The 12,013-nt window shown below is 35.2% G+C and overlaps 1 protein-coding gene across 1 annotated transcript; it reads right to left on the bottom strand.

The window, feature by feature from the left end:
- Positions 1–3,546: 3,546 nt before the first annotated feature.
- On the bottom strand, positions 3,547–4,179 carry LOC148951889 (zinc finger MYM-type protein 5-like). The gene has a single exon (XM_089089097.1). It carries the CDS (start codon positions 4,177–4,179, stop codon positions 3,547–3,549), a length of 633 nt encoding a protein of 210 aa, XP_088945223.1.
- Positions 4,180–12,013: the final 7,834 nt, after the last annotated feature.

The raw sequence follows: 12,013 nt of genomic DNA, 5'->3' as shown, positions 1-12,013 counted from the left end.
TGTCTCCCAAAACTTTACAGGCCAAATTAAAAAAAAACCGTTTATTAACAAAATTTTGCTTGTTTAAATCTGACTTTTCTTGCTCTAGCCTCTGCAAAAATATTAATTATCTCCTCCCAATCGATTGCTTCTAATTCTTCGTGTTCTATGCTCATTAACGCTATTCCAATTAGTCGCTCATGGCCCATATTTGATCAACGACTGCTCATGTTCGTAATGTATATGAGAAAAATATTGAAGATACGGAAAAAATTAAAATTTCGGATCCAATTTGCATTTACTTACCGCCAACTGCGCTCTCTACTTTATTTTGGTAAAAACAAAGTTTCAAAAATAACAAGCTGATTATAAACGTTAGATTATTTATTTGAATTTTTGCGCCATTGCAGTTTCTGTGCCCGGGGCAAGTGCCCCCTCTGTCCTCCCTAAAGCCTCCTCTGCCCAGCAAAGTGTTTTAACGAAGTGGATAAAAAATAATTTTTTAACTGAAACTAAGGAGCAACATTAAAACTAGAAACGAACCAAAATTATTCAATATATAAGGGGGTATTCCTTCCTAAACCCTCGCTCTATACGCAAAAGTTGGACTTCTTGTCACAATTCTTTAAGAAAGACTGCTCAGACACAAATGCCATTGAATTTGAATGAGATGCATTTTTTTCAGAGCTTTAAGACTTTAGCGTAAAGAGTGATTGTTGAGGAAGGGGCAGCCCCCTCATATACAGAATAATATCTATTGGAACGGTGAATCAGACAAAATATTTATCAATTAGATTTCTCTTTATTGACCTTTACCATCTTATATCCACTCCTCTTAAGATTCTGATAATACTGACAATATTTTTTGGTCTATTGGCTATCTTATTATTTTCACTCAGTGGACCTATAGTTCAAAATGGCTTTTTTTCTTGTCAAAAATGACTCTTTGATGCTGTGCAATCCATTTTTGTGTTAAAAAATGCACTAGAAATTTTCATTTGCATTATAAGTAGTTCCTCGTGATTATCTACGTTCATCCAGTAGGACCATCTCTGGGGGAGAAATAGTAAAAGTGGAGACATGATGAATTTAAAGATAGGTAACTGGAAACAGCCAGTTAAGAGTTTTAGACCATGACAAACCGGTTGGTTTTAGCCTTCATTACGCCAGCTTTTTGGCCCTCTCGCGGCAAAAGTTGATGTTTTGTGTCATAAAACGGAAGAAAACGACACTTTGCTGTGGCACAATATTTTTTCTTACTTGAAAAGAGCTCAACATATTACGATTCTATTTCAAATGAAACCTTTCCCGATATTATACTATCTCTAATCCATCGCTGTTTCCTATGCTTTATTTCTCTCTCTCTCTCTCTCTCTCTCTCTCTCTCTCTTTCTCTACGCCTTTAAATGGAAACACGAATTCCACCTTCTCAAAATCAACCTAAAAAACTAATTTTTAGTTTTATGTTCAAGTAAACAGTGGCGGATTTAAGTATTTGCCGCCAGTAGGCTATTTTAATTTTGGCGCCCTACTTTCCCTTACAAATCGAATCCATTTTTACAATAATATTAAAAACAATTTTTTTAGTAATGCAATAGTAACTTTAAAGTTTTTGAAATATCTTTGTAGAGTTAATAATAGATAAGTATAAGTAATAAATAATAATACCTTCTACCTGTTATTAATATGATTGTCAACTACGAAATCCCTGTGAAGGTGAAGTGAAGGTTCAGTTTTACTAATTGTTTTTACTAGTCAATACTCATTGATTTAGTAAATTATATGAGTATTTTATAATAAAAATCAATATAAACAATGTAATTCAATATCAATTTATTCTTTTATTTAATAAAATCTGTATACAAATTAAATTATGCTTACAATGCTCTTTTACGTGCCTTTTTGTTCGCAAAATCTTCAATTATGTCTTCAAATGACAGTTTATTCATTATTTCTGACCTATACAAATAAAAGTGCTAGGGCATTTAGCTTTTCTTGACATAATGTTGATCGTAGGTAATTTTTCACCCGTTTTAAAAAGGAAAAACTTCTTTCGCCAGAACAATTTGTCGCTGGCGTACAAAGAGGCATGCGAACTGCTATGTGCAAATTCGGATAAATAATATGCAAGCCTTACTGTTGCAGAAATGCAGATATACTTTTTAAAGACCCATATTCTGGTTTTGTTAAAATGTTTTAGGAAGTTATATGGCATTGAAAATGTAAACACTCTTGAACAAAATCATTCTCTAAGTCATTCAGATACATTTTGTCTAGGAATAGGTCCTTTTTCTTAAAGATTGATGATGGAAACTCACTCATTTTGGTTAGAAGCGAGAATTTTTCATTAAAGCTATTGTAAGCCTCCTGCCGCATTTCTAATTCCGATACGAGTCTATCAATGAGGATGAAAAATGTGTTCGCTCTAAAATTGTCACTCGCAGTCATTCTTCATCAGGTGTTTCATCATATTGTTTTTTTTTTACTTTTTAGCTGTCTTTTATCCTTATCTTTTGAATATTCTTTCGACACACTGAATTCCATTGCTTTTTGTTCAAAATACTCAAAATTTTCTCGCTGAGATATGGAAAACTTGCAAAGAGGTTCGTAAATATTAGCAACCGTGATCAATTCTATTGTAGAAGCTTGAATTTCCTTACTCACTTTGTTAATGATCTCCAAAAATACATTCCACATTGCAGCCATAACCGTTGTCTTGAGTTTTTCTAGGCTCAAAAGTATTCCAGTCAAAATCAAATCTTTGATTGATTCTAAAGTCTTAATGACTTGGAACCAAGAATCTCTTAAAATCTTACAAGCGTATTCTCTAGCTAACCAACGAGTCAAATTTATTCTTTTTAATGTTTTCCCTTTCATAATTTCAGATATTATTTTTTTCCAGCGTTGTGTCGAACTTATAAAAAAAAAATGTAGATTTCTTGAAGCAATATAAAGAAGTGACAAGCTTCTGTGGAAGTTTCAGCAGCCGCAGCTGCAACTAAATTCAATGAGTGGGCGGAGCAAGAAACGAAAAAAGTAAAAGGTGCTTGTCTTTGAATTTTAGCCTGTAAGCCATTGTATATACCAGCCATATTCGCAGAATTATTATATGACTGTCCACGAAAATCTTCAATATTTATGTCCAGTGTGTTAAGTTCGGAAATAATGCAGGAAAACAGTTCTTCAGCTTTATGCCCTACTGAGGACAAAATCTTTACAAATCTTTCACACAGTTCACCTGTTTCTAAAACGTATCTAATGACGAGAGTAAGTTGGTCCATATGTGCTATGTCTGGTGTAGAATCAATGATTAAAGAAAAATATTTTGCTTTTTGTATCTCGTCTTTAATTTGTTTAAAGACTTTATGACTCATCAAAAGAGTAAACTCATCGCAAATTGTTTTAGACAAGTAACTGGCACTTCCAGATCCTTGATTTCCATATCGTTTAATATGACTGTCTAAAAAAGAGTCGAATTCAGCTAGCAGTTCCAAAATCATACAATATTCCGTTGTGTGGATCTTCGAACTTTTCATTTTTTCCCCTTAAAGCGAGGGCTCTTGAACATTATCGTTTCACCACGACAACAACTCTCTTCAGAACGTTTCGCCAATACGTAATTTCTTCCTCAATCTGGACATGCAGCAAATGATCAACTCCGCCATCTATGTTAGATCTTAGTTTCAAACTAAGAATACTAGATTTATGGCATGAAGAGTTTTCATGTTGAGATACTCGGTGTTCTGCATTTTTCCAGTCATTGAGCCCTTTGTTTTCAACCTGAGTTTTATTTTCTAATGGACCGAATGCCAAACAAGGCCCACGAAAAATGTATTTTTTAGTTTCAGAATAAACCAGCCAATTTCGGTCATTAACTTCATCGGTTTTCATGTTTCTTTGTAAAATACTCATTGGCAAGAAACGACGCTGATCAGCATATATTTTTTCCCTTTTCGAGAAGTCACAAGACTTGTTTTGATCGAAGCCTTTCCTAACAATGATCTCCCGTACAGAATCATTGATTTCCCATAAGGCTGGATCTTTGTTGTGATTAATAACACTTTCTACCTTTGATTCTAACGTACGATTTAGAGACACATCTTTACTTTTGGAATTAGTTGATGATTCCACCACCGCTTCTTCTTCAAAGAAAATATCTGCTTTTTCAATAGTAGATGTAGATGGTAAAGCTAAAGCCATTGATTGTTGTTCTTCAGCTGCAGCAGCATTTTCTTTTTCTTTTTTAAACTTTCGATTTTTATCATTTTACGGATGATTTCTTCCTGTTCTTCTTTTTTCATTTTGGCCTTCTTTTAATACTCAGCTCTATTAAGTCGCTTTCTTCCATCGCTCATTTTAATAATTTTTTTCATCCAAAACTTAAACAAAAAAGAAAAGATAATAGATTTATTTCGTGTTTACAGTAGTTAAAAATTTAATTATGTCTAAATAATTATGAGTGATTTATTTCTCAATAAAATAATAAAATTATCATATATACTACTTACCTAATATAAATAAGCTACTGCGTGAAGGTAATTTACGAAAAACTTGTAAAGAAAATTATAGCAAACACTCAGAACAAATTTTATTCTATTCGCAAAAAAAACAAACGGAAACTGATATAATTCAAAAGAAAGTGCGCTCATAGTAAATAATGACAAGTAATCACTATAATATATATATATAGAATAATACTTGATAAACTTACAACTATAAAGTTTTTTGGTACAATCCCTTTATATGGGCCTCTCTAAAGAAGTCCAACAAGAGATGCTACAGTCAAGCGGGAGAGATGCGTTGAAAAACCCGTGTTTACAAGATGATTCAAGACACTACTGTAGAGAAATACATTGTATAGCGTGGTTTTAAGGTATTTAAAGTGTTGTTTTTTGGAGTTTAGATGGGGAAAAAGGTAGGCCTACCTAGTTTAGGTTAGGTTGCGTATTTAATATATGCAATTGTTTATTCAGTGACGTCACACATTCCACTAGGTTACAGTTACTGAATAAATGTTTAAATAATTTATGAGACGTAAAAGCGTTCTCACTATTTCGTAACTACTGAAAGAATCCAGTGTCTAATTAAATCAGAATAAAATCCTTTACCGACAAATAGTTCAAAACTGTGATTAATCCTTTTTAAAAGAATAGATAGATCTTAACTGTTCAAAGACTGAATCAATACTGAAAGACTGAATCAAACATAATTTGTACTTTACTGACTGTTAATATTATTTGATTTATTAAAGTTATAAAAGTAAAAACATTTATATTTTTTCAGTAAAGTGAAAATTATGTTCTGGCCTTGGGAAGGCATAGGGGTTTTGAGCCCAACTTATATTAATTTCTGGTCGTTTTGAGTTTGACTCAGTTATTTATTGTTGTTTTTGTTCGTTTTGGGTTTCATTTATTTATCGATGCTGATTTGCGGTAGTTTCCCGCTTGGTAGATTATCTAGAGCTAGTATAGAAACATATCTATAGAAATGAATTACATTTTTTTTGCACAGTTAGCAGAGCACATTGAAGTTGAAGTAGCCTTAAACTTTGACTTGAAACGTTATAACTTGACCAATTCTTTCAGAAAAGAATTTCGGAGGGTTATTCCGTGTTGATAAGAAAAGAGGGTAAAGTTGCAGTTCAGTTCCTTCTGTAGTGTAGGGTACAGGAGCCCTATGGTGAAGGTGCAGGTTTGTTCTCCCTTATAAAACAACTTGTTTCAGCAGATACAAAGAAGAAACCCATTTGCGGCATTCTGTGGGACCCCAAGGTCCAATACTAGTATCAGATCCCGTGAGTGGCAGTTTACGCTCGTCAAGTTCTGGCTGTACCGGCCACATGTGCCCCAGCTAAACGGCTTTTTAGCACAACAGGACTGATAGTGACTGCAAAAAGATCAATGCCTCCAGGCAGAGTGAACAAACTCACTTTTGTTACATCAATTGTAACTGAAGTGATGTAACTGCTGATTTAAAATTGTTGGTGTTGTTAAGCCATGGTATCTGATTTGTATACAGTGTTTTTTCGATGTTGTTATTTGTTTTTTTTTCCCAAATCATTAACAAGAAGAAAATGACTAAGCACGGGATTTTATAGGGACAATGCGATGTTAAACATAAACACAACATAGATTTCCCTGGGTCTAGTGGCTAAAAATGAGAATTGTACTTGGTCTGATCGACGGTGAACATAAACACTTTCCGCATGGCCCAACAAATTCCTGGTTTGTCCTATTGTTCTTGTATGTTTTTAGCCAACCATTTAAAAATCCTTACTAAAATCGAGGTTGAACGTGCTTAGTGAAGTGGAATTTTTATTATTATTTTTAATCCGAAAAATCGGCGCGCCATGGCGCGCCGCCGGTCCAAAATCGGCTTCGCGCCGCCAAAAAAAAATTCGATACTGAATCACACATTCGCCGCCGTCATTTCGGCGTGGCGCGGCTTCGGGGACTACTCTTACAAATGTACGGGCAATAGCAAGCTGGTAACAGAGGTGAAATATTAGGGAAGTCCGAGAATGCAAGTCTATACACAATGTTAGAACGAAGAAAACACGAAGTATAAACATGAAAAAAAAAAGAAATTTATTACGAATTTATTGTATAAACACAAAAAAAACTATTCTCTATAAGTTTTATTTGATTTTCTCCGTTTCACATTTCCTTGTTCTGAAAACGAAAGAACACATTTGATAATGTTTTTTTCTTTTCTTTTTTTTTGTATGGACTTGGAAAGTGGGGAATATTTCTCTAGCGGTCATATAAAACATTGGTCGTATTTTCCGAGCCTAATTCAGTTGTTATTCAGTCTCTGACCTGTTAAGATCAACTTGTTCTTTCTTACCTTATCAGTTGTTATTCAGTCTCTGACCTGTTAAGATAAACTTGTTCTTTCAAAAGGATAAAATGCCAGTTTTGAACAAGTGTTGAAAAATGATTATATTCGGAATCAATTAGAGTCCGTAGCTAATTGAGTGACTGTTATTTCGTAACATTTTGCTGTGGGTTAAAGTGACCCTGATTCAGGATATTCATTTAGATTTTGGATAATTCTTACATTCAACACCCAATTGTGAATGGTGGCTGGTGTTTATCCACCCCCCCTGCCTCTTTGGTGACGTAAAAATCGAGTGAATACCTGTTTTGGTTTATACATTTAGCTGGCTGGCGCTGGACTTTTTGAATATTTATTTGGAATAATTTGTTTGGCCTCAGTAGAAAGGCCTCAGGAGGTCCGAACAGGGCTCCTTATATGGGCATAGAATACTGACGGGACTCCATATATGGGCATAGAGTCATTAGGGAGAACACGATGTTAATGGGGTCAATGACCTCTTAGAAGGGCCTTATTGACTCCGAACGGGGCACCAAATATGGGCATAGAGTCATTAGGGAGAACACGTTGTTAATGGGGTCAATGACCTCTTTTTCCAATGTGTCAACAACAACAACATCAACCTTGACATTCGCTGAGAGCGTGCACTTACAACAACAACAACATCGACCTTAGAACAGCTGTGCTGTCAACTTCAATTTACCTAACTTAAATCAATAATTCCCCTTAGAAACAACAAATTGATTCCCCTTTCTTGACAGATCAATCAACCTATGACATCATCTGTCAGACTTTAAAAATTTTCGCTTAGAAACGATTCTCCAGGTCTAGATCCAAGTCATTATTGTCATTGCCTCGGAAACAACTCTTTTGGTCGTACTCCAAAGGATATTAATAACCAAAGGCCATGGAAAAAATTCTCCAAAAAACATCTTAGCGATGAATTATTTTAGCGCGGGAATCAGGTTTCTTATTAATTTGAAATGCATTAGCGCAGAGATGCCAAAAACAAAAGGAACACGCTGAATTACGTTTAGGGATTATTTGGGCGAAACTGTTTTAGACAGGCTATGGAACTATTTCGGCGAAACAGTTAGAGACATTTTGAAAGAAGATTTTTGAAGAGATTTTAGAAGAAAATTTGAGGGTGAAACTCTGTGGTCGTTATAATACAAAGTTCCATTTGAACAGTGTTGTGAGGTCCTCTACCCCAACCCCAAAGAGTTCCAATCCTCCTACCCCAACCCCGAAGGAAGCCCCCTGTACTCAAAGGTCCCCCAAGCTCCCAACGGGCCACCGGCGCCCCCAAAGGCCCACCCAGACCCCCAAAGGCCATCCCCTGGCCAACCAAAGGCCCATCGAGCTCTCAAAGGACCAACGGGGTCCCAAAGGCCCTCCACCGGTCCCCAAATGTCCCCCAGGCCCCCAACTGCCCCCCCGGACCCCCAAAGGCTCTCCCTGTGCCCCAAAGGCCCTCCCTGTGCCCCAAAGGCCATCCCCGGGCCCCCCAAAGGTCCACTGGGCCCCCAAAAGACCACCCAATCCTCAAGGGCTCCGGATCCCCAAACGCCCTCCCTGGGCCCCAAAGGCCCTCCCCCCGGTCCCCAAAGGTCCCCCGCGCTCCCAAAGGCCCTCCCCAGGCTCCCAAAAGTCCACCGGGCTCCCAAAGAACCAACCGGCGCTCAAGGGCCCCCCAGACCCCAAAAGACCCTACCCGAGCCCCCAAAGGCCCTCCCCGGTCCGCAAGGGTCCCCCCAAGCTCCCAAAGGGCCCCAGACCCCCAAAGGCTCTCCCCCGGCCCCAAAGGTCCTCCCCCGGGCCCCCAAGGGCCATTGGGCTCCCAAAAGACCACCCAATCCTCAAGGGCCCCGGATCCCCAAACGCCCTCCCTGGGCCCCAAAGCCCCCCCCCGGTCCCAATACATGCACACAAAAACTTACACACACAAAAACATACACACACACAAAAACTTACACACACACACAAAAACATACACACACACAAACAAACACACACACAAACTAACACACACACACAAAAAAACTAACACACACACAATAAAACTTACACACACACGAAAAAACTTACTCACACACAATAAATTACACACACACACACACAAAAACTTACACAAACATACGAAAACATACATGAAAACAAAAACTTACACACACACACACACAAAACTTACACACACACACACACACGAAAACAAACAAACAAAAGCAAAAAATCACACACAAACAAAAACTCTTACACACACAAAAAAACATAGACACACACACAAACAAACTAACACACACAAACAAAAACTAACACACACACACACACGAAAACTTACGCACACACGCCAAAACTTACACACACACACAAAAACTTACACACACACACACACAAAAAAATACAAAATATTCCTTTATTACCTCTGCATTACGGATAAAAATGAAGAATTCATACAAATTTTCAACTAGATAAGGGTAAATGTTTTAAATATGAGCCATTCTATTGCGAAAACACACAAAAGTTAGAAAAAATGCAAAATATTCCTTCATTACCTCTGCAATATGGGTAAAAATGAAGAATTCATACACATTTTCAACTAGCTAAGGGTGAGTGTTTTAAATATGAGCCATTCTGTTGCGAAAACAAACAAAAGTTAGAAAAACTACAAAATGTTCCTTTATTACCTCTGCAATACGGGTAAAAATGAAGAATTCATACACATTTTCAACTAGCTAAGGGTAAGTGTTTTAAATATGAGATATTCTGTTGCGAAAACACACAAAAGTTATAAAAAATTCAAAATGTTCCTTGATCACCACTGCAATACGGGTAAAAATGAAGAATTAATACACAATTTCAACTAGCTACGGTTGAGTGTTTTAAATATGAGCCATTCTGTTGCGAAAACACACAAAAGTTCGAGAAAAAACAAAATATTCCTTTATTAAAACTGAAAAACTGGTAAAAATGAATAATTCATACACATTTTCAACTAGCTAAGGGTAAATGTTTTATATATGAGCCATTCTATTGCGTAACCACACCACAGTTAGAAAAAATATAAAATATTCCTTTATTACCTCTGCAATACGGCTAAAAATGAAGTATTCATACACATATTGAACTAGCTAAGGGTAACTGTTTTAAATATGAGCCATTCTATTTTGAAAACACACAAAAGTTAGAAAAAATACAAAATGTTCCTTTATTACCTCTGCAATACGGCTAAAAATGAAGAATTCATACACTTTTTCAACTAGCTACGGGCAACTGTTTTAAATATGAGCCATTCTGTTGCAAAAACACACAGAAGTTAGAAAAAATGCAAAATATACCTTTATTACCTCTGCAAAATGGCTAAAAATGAAGAATTCATACACATTTTCAACTAGCTAATGATAACTGTTTAAAATATGAGCCATTCTGTTTTGAAAACACACAACAGTTAGAAAAAATACAATATTTTCCTTTATGACCTCTGCAATAGGGTTAAAAATGAAGAATTCATATACAATTTCATCTAGCTACTGACTAGTGTGTTAAATATGAGCATTTCTGTTTCGAAAACTCACAACAGTTAGAAACAAGACAAAATCTTCCTTTATTTACTCTGCAAAACGGAAAAAAATGAAGAATTCATACACATTTTGAACTAGCTAAGGGTAAGTGTTTTAAATATGAGCCATTCTGTTGTGAAAACACACAAAAGTTAGAAAAAATACAAAATGTTCCTTTTTTAAATATACAATAAGTATAAATATGTTTATTAAATTAACAATAACAAATAGCTAATTTTTAAAGAAATTTATAAGAGACTTTATATTTCGTAAACACACAAAAGATTGAAAAAATGCCAAAATCTTCCTTTTTTACATATTCAATTCAGATAAAAATGTTGGATACATTCAAATTTTCATCAATCTAAAGGGTAAATGTTTTATTAATGTGCCATTCGATTGCGTAAACACACAAAAGTTTGACAAATTGACAAATGTTACGTTATTACCTCTTGAATTTGACTAATATTTAAGAATTCATAAAATTATTGAACTAGCTAAGGGTGAATGTGGTAATTATGAGCCATTCTGTTGCGAAAACACACAAAAGTTAGAAAAAATGCAAAATTTTACTTTATTACCTCTGAAAAACGTGTAAAAATGAAGAATTCATACACATTTTGAACTAGCTAAGGGTTAGTGTTTTAAATATGAGCCATTCTGTTGTGAAAACACACAAAAGTTAGAAAAAATTCAAAATGTTCCTTTATTACCTCTGCAAAACGGGTAAAAATGAGGAATTCGTGCGCATTTTCAGCTAGCTAGGGGTAAGGGTGTGAATTATGATCCATTCTGTTGCGAAAAGACACAAAAGGTAAAAAAAATACAAAATATTCATTTATTACCTCTGCAAAACGGGTAAAAATTAAGAATTAATACACATTTTCAACTAGCTAAGGGTGAGTGTTTTAAATATGAGCCATTCTGTTGCGAAAACATACAAAACTTAGAAAAAATGAAAAATGATCCTTTTTTACCTCTGAAATATGTCTAAAAATTAAGAATTAATACACATTTTCAACTAGATAAGGGTAAATGTTTTAAATATGATCCATACTATGCCGAAAAAACACAAATCTAAGACAAATTGAAAAATATACCTTTATTACCTCTGCAAAACGGGTTATAATGAAGAATTCATACACATTTTCAACTAGCTAAGGGTGTGTTTTGAAAATGAGCCATTCTGTTGTGAAAACAAACAAAAGTTAGAAAAAATACAAATTGTTCCTTTATTACCTCTTCTAAACGGCTAAATATGAAGAATTCATACACATTTTCAACTAGCTAAAGGGTAAATGTTTTAAATATGAGCCATTCTATTGCGAAAACACACAAAAGTTAGAAAAAATGCAAAATATTCCTTTATTACCTCTACAAAATGGCTAAAAATGTAGAATTCATACACATTTTCAACTAGATAATGGTAAATGTTTTAAATATTAGCCATTAAGTTTCGATAACACACAAAAGAGAGAAAAAAAACACTATCATAAATTAATAACTATGAAAAACGGCTAAAAATGAAGACTTCATACACATTATCAACTAGCTAAGGGTACGTGTTTTAAATATGAGCCAGTCTGTTGCGAAAACACACAAAAGTTAGAAAAAATACAAAATATTCCTTTATTACC

Source organism: Artemia sp. Qi Xiang Cuo, chromosome 5 (genome assembly GCF_049724085.1).
Source record: "Artemia sp. Qi Xiang Cuo chromosome 5, ASM4972408v1, whole genome shotgun sequence".
In the NCBI taxonomy this organism is placed as follows: domain Eukaryota; kingdom Metazoa; phylum Arthropoda; class Branchiopoda; order Anostraca; family Artemiidae; genus Artemia; species Artemia sp. Qi Xiang Cuo.
Note: the sequence above shows the minus strand (reverse complement) of the source record. Positions and strands in the feature narration are given on the sequence as shown.

Excerpts from the sequence above, each read along its gene's own strand:
- LOC148951889 (XM_089089097.1), bottom strand. The coding sequence starts at position 4,179 with ATGGCTTTAGCTTTACCATCTACATCTACTATTGAAAAAGCAGATATT.